General features: G+C 36.5%; 1 protein-coding gene across 1 annotated transcript in view; it reads left to right on the top strand.

Annotated features, from left to right (window-relative positions):
- Positions 1–17,920, top strand: part of YTHDC2 (YTH N6-methyladenosine RNA binding protein C2) — a 29,028-nt gene extending 11,108 nt beyond the window's left edge. Inside the window, exons 9-30 of the mRNA XM_030237102.2 lie at positions 163–311; positions 702–837; positions 1,190–1,316; positions 2,273–2,338; positions 3,101–3,279; positions 3,442–3,538; positions 3,614–3,701; positions 3,802–3,882; positions 4,882–4,964; positions 5,926–6,031; positions 6,167–6,286; positions 6,637–6,909; positions 7,425–7,551; positions 8,024–8,229; positions 8,916–9,111; positions 10,206–10,315; positions 11,766–12,055; positions 12,456–12,633; positions 13,621–13,824; positions 15,606–15,788; positions 16,901–17,000; positions 17,154–17,920. Of these exons, the coding sequence (XP_030092962.1) occupies positions 163–311; positions 702–837; positions 1,190–1,316; positions 2,273–2,338; positions 3,101–3,279; positions 3,442–3,538; positions 3,614–3,701; positions 3,802–3,882; positions 4,882–4,964; positions 5,926–6,031; positions 6,167–6,286; positions 6,637–6,909; positions 7,425–7,551; positions 8,024–8,229; positions 8,916–9,111; positions 10,206–10,315; positions 11,766–12,055; positions 12,456–12,633; positions 13,621–13,824; positions 15,606–15,788; positions 16,901–16,990 (3,089 nt within the window). The 3' untranslated portion in view covers positions 16,991–17,000; positions 17,154–17,920. The remainder of the gene's footprint in view (positions 1–162; positions 312–701; positions 838–1,189; positions 1,317–2,272; positions 2,339–3,100; positions 3,280–3,441; positions 3,539–3,613; positions 3,702–3,801; positions 3,883–4,881; positions 4,965–5,925; positions 6,032–6,166; positions 6,287–6,636; positions 6,910–7,424; positions 7,552–8,023; positions 8,230–8,915; positions 9,112–10,205; positions 10,316–11,765; positions 12,056–12,455; positions 12,634–13,620; positions 13,825–15,605; positions 15,789–16,900; positions 17,001–17,153) is intronic.
- The last annotated feature ends 462 nt before the right edge of the window (positions 17,921–18,382 follow it).

Here is an 18,382-nt window from a genome sequence, read left to right as displayed (position 1 = left end):
CTTAAACATGTCATTTATGTTGGACTGGTAGTAGCATTCTAGATTAAGTAAAAGAGGTTGAATAGGTAAAACTTTGACCTGCTGTAACTATCATTTTTAGTAGAAAACAATGGATAATAAAGATGACTCTAAAACTTTCTTGGGGAATACTTTGCATTCTAGAAGAGAAACAGAAGAGTACTCTTGCTGAGTGGTGTTCAGCTCAAGAAAACACTAACAAACTGACATCTCGGAGACAAAAATCGGTTCCAAGGACAAATGAAGAGTACAAATGGTTGGATGAGGGTGGTGACACAGTATTTAATCAACTGGTAAGTTTTTTCTTTTGTTGGAAGAGATGTTTTTATTTGTGTTGAATTACTAGCCATTTAAAATCTGTTTTCTAAAGATAGTTCTGTAAAGTCTTTCGAAATATTAATGTATGTTAAAGATTACCTTATTAGGATTAACTGCTCTAGCTGAGCACTTGTGTTCTCTTCAGTTATGGTGGTTGTACACAACTTTTCCTCAGATCAAATGCCTCAACTGCCTTTGTGTTTGTACTTGCATATGACACCATCAGTGCATTAACTGATACCTGAGTGCTGGATTTCTGGTTGCTGCTGGGAAAAAGAACCATTCAAATTCTTTGTGAGTCATGTATGAGAATAAAGACAACTCTTGGAAAAGACAAATCATTAAATATTGTTTTTTATCTTCAGACTGAAAAAGATGTGAATTGCCTTGAGCCATGGATAGTAAAAAAAATGGATTCCTGTCTTTCTGACATCTGGTTGCATAAAGATATTGATTCATTTGCTCAGGTGTTAAATCTCATTTTAACAGAAAATGTCAGTGGTAAGTTTCTTGTGTTATTACATAAGAAAAAAGCAACCTGAAATTTACTTAGATTTTTATGGCTACTTTTATCTCCAGTTTCAAATGTTGTTACCTTTGCATTCTGATGCCTACTGAAAAAATAGATTGGGCTAAAAGAATTAATGAATTGTTTAGTTAGTTGTTGTTTTGAAGAATGGGCAGAAGTGTGTTTCTAAAACTGTGTGGAATTCACATGAAATGACTGCAGAGATAAAGTGAGGAAACAAATTCTCTTTGGGCTGGAATTTGAAAGCAATATTTTTACTATATTTAGATGAAGAAATAACATTTCTGTTGGGTTTGCTGATTTTTTTTTTTTTTTACTTCTTAGTTGATTATAGGCACAGTGAAACTGGTGCGACTGCTCTGATGATTTCTTCAGGGAGAGGCTTTTTGACTCAAGTAGAACAGTTGATCAGTATGGGAGCAAGTATCCACTGCAAGTCATCTAATGGCTGGTAAAAAACAGAGAAATCAAAAGATAGATTTATTTGTCAATATAGGACAGAGAAAGAAAATTCTTTAACATCTCAATTAATTTGCTAACTTATCACTCTGCTGTAAGAACTATAGATTTTGACAGCCTAAACAGTTTCTATCTCCTGTTAATCACATTGTTTTCTGTAAATTCTAAATTGAATTCCTAATTACGTGGTCTTGATTATTAGCTATAAACTTAGTTTTAGTAGATCTGTTGAAGACACTGGTTAGCAGAACATCTTCTGACCAAAATATTTGGCAATTCTTATTTTTATGGAGTTACCTATATCAGAAGATCTTTCTGTGATGTTTCTAAATCTGTTGGAGCATGTAAAAATATTTGTGAATCTGTAAAAACTCAAGTTTTGTGGTCATTAAATATGTTGCCATGTAAATACGGAAGTGTAGTAAATAATTGTAGTATGGAATGACAATAATTAGAATTCCAGGGGTCTGATAATTGGTGCTAACATTTGAAAAACTTGGGACGGAATGCAGTGTAAAGGTAAAACGGTGGACTGCATGCACTGTGAGGAGGACACCTTCTGAAAGAGATTAAATAAACAAATGTTTTCCCGCATTTTTATGCAAAATGCCTGGGGTGTGACTTTTTGAGATGACTTAAAGGCTACTGCAAACAGGCAGGTCTGATCTCTGCACTTTGTTGTGGGTTTTTTAAGGAAGTGGCACGTTCTTCCTCCTCATTTCCTTGTGCATGTTTGCAGAGGTACTCCTGTGTAAAACTGACATTCTTTTGTGGTAAAGAACTGTAGTTATCTAAAACTCAGATAGCTGTCAACACCTATTCAGGCACTTTCAAGTGGGAAGTTGCAGATCCAGCGATAACAGTACGCAATTGCCTCGCCTGATGTGCTATTCATATTAATTTTTTGAAGTGAAGAATCGAATAAAAATACTTGTGCAACTCTTCCAGGATGGCTGTGGACTGGGCTAGGCGCTTTGGACAGACAGAGGTTGTTGATCTGTTGGAATCCTACAGGTATGTTGTAACTGTTTTGCAGAAGGAGTTTCATAGCATAGTGAAGGGAAATTTGAGGTTTGTGTTCTTTTAATCAGAACAGGTTTTACCTTTTCATGCTGTAAAATCTGGACTGAATAGCAATACCTTTATTTTTTTAAGAAGAGGAATATTTCAAAAACAAATTTGTACTCGGTATCATATTGTTTATGTTTGCACAATTTGCTAATTCTGTACTATGTACCATTTTATTTTCACATGCTTACTTTGGAATCTGTCATGTGTTTTTATCTGTATATTTTTATACACAATAGAAAAATTAAAGAAACTTCACAGAAGTAATGTGTACACTAAGCCATTCAAGAATGATTTTTTAATTAACTTACAGTTATCATAGTTGAGGTAGTGTTTTGTAAAGATTATATTTATTATAATTTCTCTTAGCGTAGTTTCTGCTAGTGGGAAATTTTTGTTTAATGTGTATCTCTTAAATATTTTTCCTTGAACAGATAAACAAGAAGTATCTATACTTTCATTTGCTTATGGTTATGTTTCAATGATGTTTAAGAAAATGAAAGTCAACACTAATAAATGAAGTGGAATCCTTTGTTGGGTTGACATTTAAATCAGTGAACAGTGATAGCATGGTGATTTTCTTCTGCTACACTTAAAAATTAGAATTTAAGACCAATAGTCATGTTGGTCTTGATCTAAGTTTGAGTTGATTGCTGAATGCAAACCCGAAGGGACATCCTTCGACTCTGGTGTATTTTTCTATTGCAGTGCTTCATTTGGATTTGGAAATCTGGATGAAAGTTCCCTGGTCCAAAAAAGTGGTAGCGACCTTAGTGCAGAGGACAGAGAACTACTGACAGCTTATCATCATAGTTTTGATGATGAAAAAGTGGATCTGGATCTGATAATGCACTTACTTCACAGCATCTGTCATAGTTGTGATGCAGGTAGGTAAATACCTAACCAGTTGTTGTGGATTCGGCTTCTGATGAATCATGCCTTTTTTTCAGCAATCCCCAAAAGTTAAAACCTTCTGAGTGCTAGTCTGCGTGGCATTGACATGTATTTGAATTTTCTGTTTAACTTTGCAAACCTACTTCCTTTTTTAGGAGCAATTTTAATATTTCTTCCTGGGTATGATGAGATTGTGAGCCTGAGGGACCGCATTCTTTTTGATGACAAGAGATTTGCTGATAATGCTCACAGGTAAAACCTTTAGTCACTATTGCTTTTCATTGCTTCTGTTACGGATCCTTAAAATGTTCTTTTGTCTTGCATTAGATACCAAGTTTTCATGCTTCATTCAAGTGTACAGACTTTGGATCAGAAGAAAGTGCTTGAAACTCCACCTTCTGGCATCCGCAAAATTGTAAGTATTAGAGGACTTTGTCAGATGCTACAGTGATCGGTTTTGCTGTTGCTTTTACAGTTACTATAGTTTTGGTGGTTTTGGTTTTTTTTCTTTGCAGATTCTTTCTACTAATATTGCAGAAACCAGCATAACAGTCAATGATGTGGTGTTTGTCATTGACTCAGGCAAGGTGAAAGAGGTATGACTGCCTTAAGTTTCCCTAGTGCAATTGTAAAACACACAGTGCATAAATTTTGGAGAACTTTTTTTTTTTTTTTTTTTACTTACGGTAAAGTGAAAAAAACCTTTACTGGCTGAAAGCTAGTGCCTGTCAGGCAACAGTCCTCACTGAAAAGTTTGACTGTTGCCTGACAGTTTTTTAGACAGCTAACTACTTATAGGATTTGTCTTAAAACATCCATTTGTTTTAAGACAAATCCTATAAGTAGTTAGCTGTCTAAAAAACTTTGTAAAAGCTAATATAGGTTGATGTATTAATGTATCTTTCTCATTTGCCATTTAGTATTTCTGTCGGAATTTTAAAACAAGTCCTCAGTTTAGACCACCACCTTTCTGAGACTTTGAGAGCACTGGGAATTCTTTTTGTCCTGCTATTACATCAAGTCAAAAAATAATCCCTTAAATTTTTAAGCAGTTTTTTGCTGTGTTCAGTGTCCATTCCTAATTACTTGTTCAAGAAAAGTGAGATCGCATAATGAGACAATTTAAGACCTAGTGTATGGCTTTGAAAATTAAATTGGATTTCATAGGCGACATGCACAACAAATTTCTGAAGTTCTCAAAAAACAAACTTCTTTTGTAATTTTACATCAGTCTAAGAAAATAGGTAATTTCCAAGTGAGATAAAAAGGAAAACTTTATTTGGTATAATAATATATTTTTGCTTGCCTTGTGATATCTCAGAACACAGATCTGACATTCCTTTTACTGACTTGCAATTACCTATTGACTAGAAAATGTTTACTTTCAAAAACTGTGTAGCACTAAGATACTACAAAGGAGATACCATCATAAATTCACTTGAAACTGAGAAGATACCTTTGTGCCAGAAGCTGCTGTGTATATTACTATTTCATACTTTTTAGAAAACTTCTGTTGGCAAACTAAGTAACTCGTAACTTTTATTTCATGTACCCTATTGAGTTTTCAGTTTATATTCCTTTCTTTGTTTTTCTAGAAGTCTTTTGATGCACTGAGTCATGTTACAATGCTAAAAATGGGGTGGATTTCAAAAGCCAGTGCTATCCAGAGAAAAGGCAGGTAATGAAAGCCTCATACTGGTTTCCATTCTGCAGATTCCACAGTCCTTTATGTTTAGAATATAGCACACAACATAGTAACTGTTTCTAGCCTAGTCCAGTTGAGCATTGGATAATGGACAACACTCATTTGCTGCAGACGAGTAGGGATCAGTATGTATTTATTTGAAATAATTTCCCAAGTTGTAGAAAAGTGACACTTGGGCATCTCCCAAAGGTCTAGGTTGTTTTCCCCCTATTAATTTGTTCTCCTTCCTCTTTCTCCCATGTAGCACCAGCAGTCACAGTGCCAATGTCTTGTCTGTAGGCAGAGGACTGCCTATATCACTTTCTCCAAGCTATCCATGACTTAACAGGCCATCATTATATTCTTCCCAACACTGTGGATGAGGGCTTAGAAGTTTATGTAGCAACAAATGCTAATCAATCAATCAATCAATCAATCAATCAATCAATCAATCAATCAATCAATCACTCAGTCACATTGGCATTAAGCTGCACATATACACATATATGTATATGAATGAGAGAATTTGCTGTCTCTCATTCACTCAAAAGTTATTTAATCTTTATTCTACCTTTTACTCCAAGGGTCACTTCTGTTTGGGGGATGTGAGGAGAAGAAATGAAGTTTGCAACTGATTCCTTACAACAAAGGATGATTGAGATTTGGACTGGTCTTACGTTAGCAAAAAACCCACAGCACTTTACATTAGATAAACCTTGTTTTTCTTCCTCCAGATTTCTCAGTGTTGGGTTAAAAGTTCAGTAAAAATTGCTACACTCTCAAAAATAATCCATGATTGAAAAACTCAAGCTTTGCTTGTGACTTACAACACTTTCTTATAGAACTGCTTCTACTTTTCCAGAAACTCTGAGTTTCTATGTCTGTTTGTTGGCTTTTGGTTTTGTTTCTAGAAAGAAATCCTAATTTTCACAATTTCATGTATTTTATTTTCAAGGGCTGGGCGCTGTCAGCCTGGAGTCTGTTTTCGTCTCTTCAGCAGGCTTCGATTTCAGAATATGTTGGAATTTCAGTCTCCGGAACTTCTAAGAATGCCACTTCAGGTGCATGTTCATTTAGAAATTATAACTTTAAAAAATAGAATGTCATCAAACCATACTATTAATAGCAATAAATCATGTGTTTGGGGTTGTTTCCAAATCTTGGTAATCTTTTTTGTTCTGCCTTTTAATTTGCAGGAGATTTGTTTGTACACAAAACTTCTGGCTCCAATTAATTGTCCAGTTGTAGACTTTCTTATGAAAGCTCCTGATCCTCCGCCTGCTGTAACTGTGAGAAATGCTGTGCACATGCTTAAGGTCAGAAAAGGAATAGTTTTAGACAGTAATTGTGTTTGATCCCAAATTTGTGGTGTAGCAGTCTATCTTACTGACTTCAGTTTGTACTGAGAATGTTTTTAATTACTTAAGGATGTTTTGAATTTTTGTTGTTTGTCTGTTTTCATTTTGTGTGTGGGGATGTGTTTTTCCATGCCAAGGAAAAAAAGTGCTTCAAAGTCTTGTCTCTGTTAATAGTCTGACTTGCTTTTTTTGTGTTTGGAAACAAGTCTAGTTAATGTCCACTATTTACATCTTTTCTCTTTTCACTGTAAATTGATTTTGCCACTGTAGCTGTCCCCCTCTCTGTTTGTTTGTTTGTTTATAAACAGACCATAGATGCCATGGACCCTTGGGAAGATCTCACTGAGCTTGGTTATCACCTCACTGAATTACCTGTAGAGCCACACCTTGGTAAAATGGTGTTGTATGCTGTAGTTCTGAAGTGCCTGGATCCTGTTCTGACTATTGCCTGTGCTCTTGCCTGCCAAGACCCTTTTGTGCTGCCCACGCTAGCCTCCCAAAAGCGCGCAGCCATGCTGTGCAGGAAGCGTTTTGCTGCTGGGACGTTCAGTGACCACATGGCCCTGCTCAGGGCTTTCCAGGTAGTACTTCATTTCAGAGAGTACTAATCACAGTAGATCTCCTAATCAAGGCAAATACTGTAGCAGTCTACTTGGATGTAGAGTGATGGATTGAGATTCAGTCCTTGGAGAAGACTTTTATTTTTGCTTAGTGCCTTTGCTGTGTATTGGACTCATAAATTGGTGAGGGAACACTTTTTGTAGTATGTTTTGTTGATATTTTCAAACCTTACAAAATTCTGAATGTTCCAACAATGTGCATCTTTACATCCTATTAATTTTACATCCTACTGAACTTCAAATCATGATCTTAATGTAATGATCTTTATTTATTGATTTAACTTGACATAGTCATCATTGCAGTGAACATGTAAAGACAACGTAATTCTTGAACAGAAAAAAGAATCTGGTTTGATACATTTACTTTTAGAGTGGGTTTTGTGTTTATTTTATTGACATAAATGTAATCTTTTTTAAAAATGTAGTTTTTACTTTTAGACTATCAAATTAATAGGCAAATGTAAAAATGTTTTTAGGCATGGCAGAAGGCACGCAGTGATGGCTGGGAGAGAGCCTTCTGTGAAAAGAACTTCCTATCCCAAGCTACAATGGAAATCATTGTAGGAATGAGAACACAGTTGCTTGGCCAGCTTAGAGCCTCAGGTAAAGAACTTGGAAAAATTTTAATTAACTGTTTAATGTTTAAATGTTGTTTTAAAGTCAAGCATATAGAAGTTGTAACAAAAATCATGTTCACTGGTGTAATTTTCCTTACTTAATTTGAAAATACACCTTCATGTACACATTCATGCAGGGTATGGTGTAGATGAGGAAGTGTGCTCATCTAACTGAAAAACCCTCATCTCCACATGCCACTGCATTTCATGTTTTAATAAATTATTCCCATAGGAAATATCTTTGTCTTGTAGAAAACAGTGATATTCTGCATTAGTATGAAACCCCTTATCAGGAAGGATTTCAGTGTAGTGTTTTCCTCTTGGTGCTGTTAAGGTTGGCAGTGCAACAGGTTGAAGAATGCAGCCAATAAGTTGTTTATTTCACCTTTAGTTTCTAACTCCTTTTGAGAACAAAATACAAGCTAACGTGGCACTGTTTTGTCTTGTTTTTTTGTCAGGTTTTGTGAGAGCCAGAGGAGGAGCTGATATTAGAGATGTTAATACTAACTCTGAGAACTGGGCTGTAATTAAAGCTGCCTTAGTGGCTGGCATGTATCCCAATCTTGTGCATGTAGACAGAGAAAGCCTGGTGTTGACTGAACCAAAGGAGAAGAAAGTGCGATTTCATCCTACCTCTGTTCTTGGTCAATCTCAGTATAAAAAGGTAAAATCACTTCGAATTCATAGTTAAGAAAAAGAGCACTAAAATCTGTTATGTGTTTTAGAAATGTCTTTTCCTAGTTAGTGCTTTAGAAGCAGTATGGGCATTTAACACTACAGCTTTGGAAAATACTGTTCTACCCAGCTGATAGAATTGGAGTTGACTCATTTTTCCATTGTTTCAATTAGTCCTTTTTCTAAATGGAACAAGGCAAAATGGCAAAAAACCTGCCCCAGGTATAAGATTGTTTTAAAGATGGAATGATCCCTACTCTTAAAACCAAGAAGTTCTTCTCTGAAACTTCTTTTAAACATTTATTTTTAAAGCAAAATATTTTATTTTATCATGGTAGGATAATTTGTGAATCTGGTTGAATTCTCTCATGCTTTTTTATTTGCATGTATATTTTTATATGTATATAATTATACATGTATTTATTTCTCAAAAGATAGAATCATGGAATGGTTTGGGTTGGAAGGGACCTTAAAGCTTATGTCACTCCAACTCCCTGCCATAGGCAGGGATACCTTCCACTAGTCCAGCTTGCTCAGAGCCCCACCCAGCCTGGCCTTGAACACTGCCAGGTTGAGGCATCCACAATGTCTCTGGATAAAATGAGAAATATGTTAAAGTTTACATTAATTACAGATAGAGGGTGTAGTAGCCTAGTCTTACTTGCTCTTGCACAGATTGCCCCAGCAAATGGACAAGCTTCAGCCATCCAGGCCCTCCCTACAGACTGGCTCATATATGATGAAATGATGAGAGCTCACAAGACAGCAAACATCAGATGCTGCTCTGTTGTGACACCTGTCACCGTGTCCCTCTTCTGTGGACCAGCCAGGCTGCCAAGTAACGCCTTGCAGCCATCTTCATCCTTTCGAGGTACACTGGAATTTGGATTTGGAAGGTTTCCACTGGTATACATTAGTGTGTGACATGGAAAGAGTGTTTTTCAATAATATTTAATACATATATTGGCTGATTCTGAAAACAACAGTGTTATAATTCCTGTAGCTATTCAGGAATAGTTTGTAGGTTCTGTAACAAATCTCTCAGTTTTGGGATTCCTTACATATTCAAGTCCATAAATTACACAGTTCTGGGGGTCTCAGAAATTACAGTATAGTTTGTAAGGAAATAATGCAGCCACAATGATAAAGAGGTCCAATGATAATAAGGATACTGAGATGTGTAGTATCTACAGATTACTTTATTTGATACATTGAACCAGATTATTCAAACTGAATAATTTAGAAATAATCGATATGGCAAACAAGTAATGTTGCTTCTAGCTGAAGCACACACATTTTCAAGATATGTTCTACTGATATTTTTTTATGTCAATTAACTGTACCATTAACTGTAAGTAATAGAGAATATATAGAAATTTCCTTTTTTTTTTTCATATTTAAATTGAGTCCTGTTGGATTGGAAGCAAAAATAACTGCTGCTAGTTCTCATAGCTGGAATCAAACTAAAAGTCCAGCTTATATCTGAAGCTTTCCTGTCTTGCTTTTAAACTGTTAACCTTAGAGTAGTGTTCATGGTGATTGAATTGCAATAAGGATTCCTCATCAACAGCCGTATGTATTATATGTATATTTTTCTTACTGTGTCTTTAAATCTGCTGTTTTGCTAAGAAATAGAGCCATGTGTGCTTTTGCAAACAGCTTTAGGCAAAAGTTGGATAGTGGCTTGTGAATACTGGTGAAGGTATATGAGTTGAGTCAGATTGTATCAGTACAGGTTTTTACATAGTAGGACCTTCAGCAGGTCTGGCTGCTTGATTGTTGCTATCTGGAGCAAAGACTTTTCAGTGTATTTGCAGAAAAGAAGAAGTAGTTTTACAAATGTTTACATTTTAAAGTCAGTTTTAGCAGGAAAAATATTATTGCTGGTAATACAGTAGCGTTTGTTTTTTGTATATAAGTAGATATAATATAGAAATGCTAATGCACCATTTGTCTTTAATTCAGGGGGAGGGGTATCTAATGATAGCAGTGACAGTGAGATGGAGGACAAAACAACTGCTAATCTGGCACTACTGAAGCTGGACGAATGGCTCCATCTCAAACTGGACCCTGAAGTAAGTAAGAAATCACTCCTAGGTTTGTTTCATATAGAAGAATTGTAAAAATATTTGAAAAGATTTTTGTAACATTTGAGTAGCCAAGAATTTTCTCTAAGAATGTCATGGTCCATTTGGGTCTCTCAAACTGCGTACTCAGTGATTTAACTTTTTCTTCATGAGCTCATCAAGAATTAAAGGGCTTCAGTCCCCTTTGGCACAGAGTTGTCTGTTCCGTGCATTTGTGTATAGGTATGGGTGATAGGTTATGAAACACTGCATCCAAGATGCAGTGTTTCATAACCTATCACCCATACCTTTGAATTCTTTTACCTGTGAGCAAAAAGAAAGAAAATAATTAGTTACTTAAGTTAACTGTGAGAGAGCTCATCCCTCTTCCTCCATCTTGGTGTGGGCGTCCTGTCTATCACACAAGGGTGCAGGAAAGTCTCAGCAGTGCAGATGCTGTTGGATCTCCTTCAAAAACTCTCTCGGCAGTATGATGTTTAATATGTCTGAGCTTGGCAGTTTTGTCCCTTTCCACAAGTCAGCAGATTCTGAAGAGACTGCCAGACTGCAAGCTGCAGGTGACAATGGCTGCATAAGGGCCCTTCTGCTCCTTCTGGCCTCCTGTCCTGCCTCCATGGTGATCCATCAGGCCATAGCAGGAGCTGGGATAGCCAGAATCTGAACAGGAGCTGAGAGAACAGTCACATTGGCATATTGTGTTCTTCTTTCTGTGTGAGCATAACCAAAATCAGATCAAAAAAGGAGCACTTGAAGCTGGAATTGCTGAAAGGAATTTGCTGTCAGATTTTGGAAGCATAAATGTCTACCTCTTGGAAATTGAAGTCTTTATGTCATTGAGGAGCTGTGGCTATGGTAGGAGGTAGTTTATGGGTCATGAAACACACAACTTTACCAGCTCTAATAATAGTACTGTTTCTCCTAGACATGTCCAAAAGAGTGATATTTTAAAATTTATTTTAATGGAAACATTTCTGATAACCTGGGAATTAGACTATAGTCTTCTGAATTTAGTCATCAAATTTGAGCAGATGTCTGTGTAAGAAAAATATAACTTAGAGCTCTTTTTCCTTGAGTATGACTGAAGAGTGCACAGGTAGAGACTGATTTGAGAGGAAGGGCATAAAGCATGAAAGGATTGGGTTTTCTTGAAAGATAAAAAGGAAAAAAAAAAGTGTGGATTTACAGTACAAAGCTAAGTTTAGTACAGAGCTAAATAAAATGTTTCAAAAATTACCTTGCACCCAAGGAAAAGAAAGTAAATTAATGTCTTAGTTTAAATATGGATTATTTCCCTTCCCCAGGATCCTAGTCTTGCCTTTCATTTTGGGCCCTGTTTATATTAAAATGCCAGGTGCTGCCTGATAGGAAAATGATAGGGTCCTCTTACCTGTCTGATGTAATTTTCATCAGCATTTAACAGAATTGGAATTCATTACAGGCTGCTGGTATGCTGTTGCAACTCAGGCAGAAGTGGCATAGCTTGTTCCTACGTCGCATGCGAGCTCCTTCTAAACCGTGGTCTCAGGTTGATGAAACAACTGTAAGAGCAATTACAGCTGTTCTGAGTGCTGAAGAGCAGTCTGCAGGTCTGCAGCAGCCTTCAGGAATCGGCCAGAGACCAAGACCTGTGACTTGTGAAGAACTTCCTTTGGCATCTACATGGAAGTCAACCAACAGCAGAAAAAGCTCAACAGAAACTGAATTGTCTGACTCCTCTAATGCTGAAAAGTAAGATGTTGAGGTCTTCTGCTCACTGTAGGTTGCAAATTATGTATACAATTGTCACTTAAATTTCTGCTAGTAATAAGGAGGTGGAAACACTGGAAATACAGTAGAAAGGTGTTATACTGTTGTATGCTGCATTGTAATCCCATAAAGAAGTATTTCATACCTGGGCCTGCTGTTTGAGAGAGCAGTCAGTAATACTGTCCCCGAATTGTGCTCTTTGAGAAGTAGCAGAAGAGGTTTAACAGTAGCATTAAAAAGCAATGCATGATCAGTATGGCTTTTTTAGTTAGGGTTTAATAGATTTTGTAGTTGCTGTAATACATGTGGCCATGCAGTAGTCTGACAGGTCGATGTAAATTGTTCAGTGACTGCTTGTAAAACTCAAGGTATGTCTTTTTAGGGCTTCAGTGAAATCTACATCTCCTGCACTCCAACAGCCAAAGAAGTACAAAGAAAAAGACATTTTGCTCTCCAAACGATCCTCAGATGACAGATCAGCTCAGTCCTCAGTGAAGCCTGCAGACAGCAGTAGCTATTCCAGCCCCTGTGCTAGTCCTTCGTCTCCAGTGTCTGGAAAGGTAGAGTTCTCTAACATATCACCCTGCTCTTCAAAATTAATAAACTTTCTTGCTGATATCATTCTGCAGTTAGGTATTTTCCTGATAAATTAAGAATCTAACTTAACTTTTCATTTATAACAGCTGCATAATACTTCCTTCTGGAATTTAAAATCTAGACTAAATATCTTTGTTTCACTAATTTAATACAGTAAAAATAATTTGTGGACTGCTGAGCTAAAGCTATCCAAAGTAGAAAAAATGAGATTTTAAAAAAACACCTTGTTCTAATAAAGGTGTATTATTTTTTTTTCAAGTAAATTAGTATATTATACACACACTTCTGAAGTTTTGGATTCTGCCTTTCTCTGTTTCTGTAATAGCATACATTGATACTGATTCTGTGTTATCTGCCTTACTATGACTGCTTGGGGTTTTTGTGATGGTTATTTTAACAAAGCACACATTCGTAATGAGATTATTGTCATATTTGTCCCTATATACTTGAATAGTAGACTGCAATAACACTAAAGAGATCATTGAGAGAAAACATCATGGACTCATTGGAGGATTTAGTAACTCCTCTTGAATCAGCTTTTAAATTAAGACAGTGTAAAAGGAAGAAAACATGTTTCCTGAATGTAGAAATGCGAGTGGTGTGCTGTGGGCTGCACTCTCAGATGATTAATTTTGGTGTCATCTCAAGGTGTGTCAGACTTAAACCAATTATAAATAATCACTAGACTTTTTAATCCTATTCTGCTCTACATGTTTTCAGCCCCTCATGGATGAATTACTATTTTGAAAAGGGCTTTAAAAATGTAAAATAGATGTGAAATACATTTTAAAGCCATTTCAAACAGGACCAGCTGATAGATTTTATGTTTCTTCTAGAACTTGGAGGAGGAAGGGAGAAGCACAGTCGAGGGATTTCTGTCCTCATGTGTGTGAAACTTCAGAAATAGAGCCTGTTGTATTGTGTTTATAAATTTAATTTATTTCTTCCAGGGTTGCAAATCTCCTTCACCAAGACAAAATATGCCAGTTCGGTACTTTATAATGAAAAGTAGCAACTTGCAAAACATTGATATTTCTCAACAGAAGGGAATATGGTCCACTACACCAAGTAATGAACGGAAACTGAATGGAGCCTTTTGGGAGAGCAGCATGGTTTACTTAATTTTTTCTGTTCAAGGGTCTGGATGCTTTCAGGTGAGTCTTAATCTTTAACTACTAGCAGTGCTTGATGGTTTAGGAGGATGCAGCAAATGACTGTGTGTAGTGTAGACAGATTTGCTTAAGGCTTCTGATTTTCTGAGAAGCAGAGCAATGTGCAAATGTCTGTGTTTGCTGTAGAAAGAGTATTTCATTCTCTGAAATATGCTTGTCCCTCAAAAGCTGAGATGGAATTTTCTCCAAACATCATGAGTAAGAAAAATGTTTGTACCCTACATCAATCCTCTAAAACAACAACCACCAGAAAAAAAAATCCTAACAAAGGAGGCGATTGCTCCTGTTTGCGTGCCAAAATGTGTATTGTGAGCAAGACACAGTCATGACACAGCTTTCTAAAGCCAAGAAACTCATACATTTATTTATTACAATTTTGATTAAAGCTGGTTTTATTTGCTTCCATTTATGAAGCTGGCCATGATTCAAGCTCGCTCTTGACTTCATATTCAGTGAGATATTTGTCAACAGTTTGTTGGTCAAATCTGTGGTCGGTTTGAAGTAAAAACTTGACGTGGTAACGCAAAGTTGCAGGTTAGCTGTGAGCCAGCTAAATTCAGTAATTTCAGGTAAAGAAATTTCAACTTACTTCTTCATAGATAAGTTAGTTATAAAAGTCAGCTGAACTAAAATCTAGTGAACCAAAACACAGCTGTCTTGGCAATACCACTGAAGGACTGAAGTGACATATTACATATGATGGTTTGGCAAATGCAGATACTGGAAAGTAATTTTCAGCAAGTCAGTTGACACTGAAAATGGGCTGTTGTACTGGTCCTCTCCGACCAGAAAGCGAGGAAGGGAAAACACCCTCAAGTCCGGAGTGTAGGTGGTTGACCTTGCCCTGCCCTTCCAGTTTTGACAGTGCACTGCACCCTTATGGGAATGTGAGATTAACTGCCCTATTAATCTTACCTTGTCCCAACAGTCTCTTTCTATTCTACATTTATTTTTTCTTTTGTTCCTTTTATTAATTCTCATTTAAGTCTGGTTTGAGCTATCTAGGACTGCTTGTCTTAAAACAGCGGTGTGTGCTGGTAATTTACTGAACTGCTTCTTTTGGACTGCAAAGTCCTAAATGGCATAAATACACCTGAATGGTGTATTGATATGTTATAGATGGGGTTGGGTTTACTTCGAGTTTGTTTGGTGTGTGGGTAAACCAGGGTGTCCTTAAGTAAGTTAGATGCTGTCTCAGGTTGGGGATTTCATTCATTTTGTTTTTGAATACTTGTGTTGGAATTTTGTCCAGCTTCACTGAAGCAGGAAATAAAAGCAACTTTAACTTCTTTTGAAGAACAGCTACACTCTCCTAATTCTGTGTAAAAGTTTGTTAACATAGAAGGAACATGAAAGGGAACAAATGGATTTCTGCAGAAATTACCTAAAAGTGACAAGGAAGATGACTGTCTAATAGACTATACTGTAGTAGAATATTCACCTCAACTTCTTCTTCAGGTGGTTATGCAACAGCTTTTTAATCTGTTACAAAGCTCAAAAAACCTTTAGTGCCAATTTTGTCATTCAGAGGTATTCCTTATGGTCAAACCCTACAAGACATATTTGAAGTGGAAAAATAAGTGATTCTTCTGACTTTCTAGATGTAAACATTGTGGAAGCTCAAGCTTTATGGTGAAGAGCATGCGAATCACTTTGAAATGACTTTGAAAGTTTCATAGGAAGTTTGGTTATTTATCTCATTCCACCATAGACAGATATGGTCTCGTTATATCTGTTCTTTCATATTTCAATTTTTGTCCCAGGGTTTTGCTAGAATGGGTTCAGCGATTGGGTGTGAGAAAAGTCAAGACTGGGGATCTGCTGGTTTTGGAGGTGTATTTAAGGTGGACTGGATCCGAAAAGAAAGCATTCCTTTTCAGTTTGCACACCATTTGCTCAACCCGTGGAATGACAGTAAGAAAGTACAGATAAGTAGAGATGGCCAGGTAATATTACTCTTTTATGAAGTTTTCTTTATTTGGTAGAATGTATTTGGTGTATTTTTTATTAACTTATTCAGCCTTGACGTTAATCTCCACTTGTTTTTGTATCTGCTAATCTGAATTCACAGTTCATTAGTGTGTTGTACCTTCAGCTAATGCAGAATTACTGCTGAAGTAATGGAGCTATTTTGAAAAATCAAAATTTTTTTGCTTATATGTGAAAAAAAATATTTAAAGGTGGATGTTTCCAAAAAGAAATTGTTTGGTTTGGTTTTTAGCTGTAATTTAGTTCTGGAGGTTTGTTCCCTATTTGGTTGAGATGTGATCTCTTAGATAGTCTGTTACACCCAAATAACTGGTCAAAATTAGTAGTTTTTTTCTGTAAAGCCTGAAGAGAATCCTGAGGTTTAAGGTAGAGTGACGCTTAGGACAGTTTTACTTTTTACAGCTCTAAAAACACAACTACAAAAAGCCAAAGAATTGGTGCAAAATTTCTGTGTGGCAGTTTCTGCCCTCTCCCCATCCCCTCCATGAACATCTCCTTGAAGATTCAAGAGCTAAAGTTTTTGTATCACTTTCTCTTCTTCAAATCCTCTCTCCAGCTGTAAGAAACTGGAGGAAAGGAGAAGTTCAAGGAAAGGATGGCCACTGTATTTCATGTGACCTCTCTTTCCATATTCTCCACCAAGTATATTCCACTTGATGAAATTCAGCTTAAAAGATGTGGAAAACTATGATCTCTAGTTAGCAAGTGACTCATCTGTGGGAGGTACAAAGTCTCCGGTGCATCTGTTCTTGTATATGGTGGTAGGGTGTTCAGTGGGAATTGTCTTTGTGAGAACTGACATGAAAACACTGCACTGTCCATGAAAACACCCCAAACAGCCTGTAGGCCAGGAAAGTTTTTTATCTCCTGCTGAGCCCTAGTAAGAAAACCTTGCTTTGCTGGGAGTTCTAATGTTTGTCCCAATAGCAAAAGAGATGAACTCTTCTAGAAGGGTTGAAAGCAATAACCAGCAACCTCATCTAACAATTCAGTAATAAATAGTTTCTATGTGCTCAGTAGTAGCAGGCAGGCAACTTCCCTGATTTCCTGATTTCCTGATCATTTCTAGGAGCTGGAGCCACAAGTTGGAGAGCAGTTGCTGCAGCTTTGGGACCGTATTCCTTTGGCAGGAGAAAAACTGACTGAGCATGCCAAGTAATGTGACAGAGGTAGTTCTCCATGCATTGCTTGCTGGTTTTGCGGTAGAGGAAAACCCATGCACGTACAGTGTATCATCACAGTACTATCTTTCCTTTATAGCTAGTGGAAGAACAAGTACACTTGGTACTAAATATTCTATTCATTTTGATTTTTTTTTTCAGCTGGTTTAGGTTGTTGAAACATCAGCCACAAGAACCAGCAGCATATCTACAACAAAGATGAGGAAGAAGGTGATACAACACCCTCCTGACATTCCTCCTCATGCTGGGCAGCTAGAAGTGGAAAAATAAGAGGGAATTGTGTTTTTTCAGTGTTTACTTGCCAGCCTGTTTTTTGACTGAGTTGGTTTTTTGACAGTAGTGTGCAGTTGGTACTTATAAATACAGATAAGTTGAAAACAAAGTTTGAAACAGTGGACCTCATGTAAGTTGTCTGTGGGTTTAAAATAGCATAGCAGACAGTTTAAGTATGCAGTTTACAGTTGAAGCTTTCTCAACCCAGTAAAAGGTATGAGAATGTAACTGTTAATTAATCAGTCTTGCAGTTAAGTTAAAAAAAAATTTAACTCCAAATATGCTGAAAGGCTTCTTAAATATACTTCCACATCCACAGTGCAAGAGAGCAGAATATATTCATAGAAATAACTAAGCAGCTGGAAAGGTTACTTTTTAATTTATTTAAAGGTAATTTTTAAAAAATTGTTTAAATTTATATTATTTTGGTTTTCTTTGTATTTATTTATTTATTATTGAATTTAATTATTTTAAATTAATTTAATTTAAATAGAAAAGAAGGAGCATGAGACTTTTGAGATTGGGTGTGTCCACTGATATTTCTTAAAGTTACAGTGATTTTTCACCTATAAGATGTGACTCACACCCTTGAGAAGCTGAAACAGTCTTTCAGAGGCCTGTGGCCAAGTGGTACTGAAATAGTTCACTAATTTAGGCAGTGTTAGAAGATTTGTATTTCTTTAAAAAAAATAAAAATCATTACCAGTACAATTTCCTTGATCATTTAACATTGTCTTCATGTTTTCTTTCAACTTGTTTCTTTTTCTTCCACATCACAGCTGTCTTGGTTTATTTGGCTTTTTCTTAGTCCTTAACATACTGTACTGTAAGTCTGGTATAAATGGGTGTGATCACTGTCAGCAGTGTTTGTGGTCATTCTTAGGTTAAACCAAGATTTTTTTCTGCTTCTGAGCCTCTGACCATTTTCTCTTGTCTGTTCAGGATATTACCCCATGCATTCATTTTGCATTCTGTGTGGTGACTTCCACACATGAACCATCTGTTTGACCTTTGCCAAGACTCACTGGGTGCCTGTAAGGCTGGTATGCCCAAGAAATAGTTTCTCAAGACAGTGCATACAAGGGAGGCATGAAGTT

This window comes from Serinus canaria, chromosome Z (assembly GCF_022539315.1).
Source record: "Serinus canaria isolate serCan28SL12 chromosome Z, serCan2020, whole genome shotgun sequence".
Taxonomy (NCBI): Eukaryota; Metazoa; Chordata; class Aves; order Passeriformes; family Fringillidae; genus Serinus; species Serinus canaria.
Note: the sequence above shows the minus strand (reverse complement) of the source record. Positions and strands in the feature narration are given on the sequence as shown.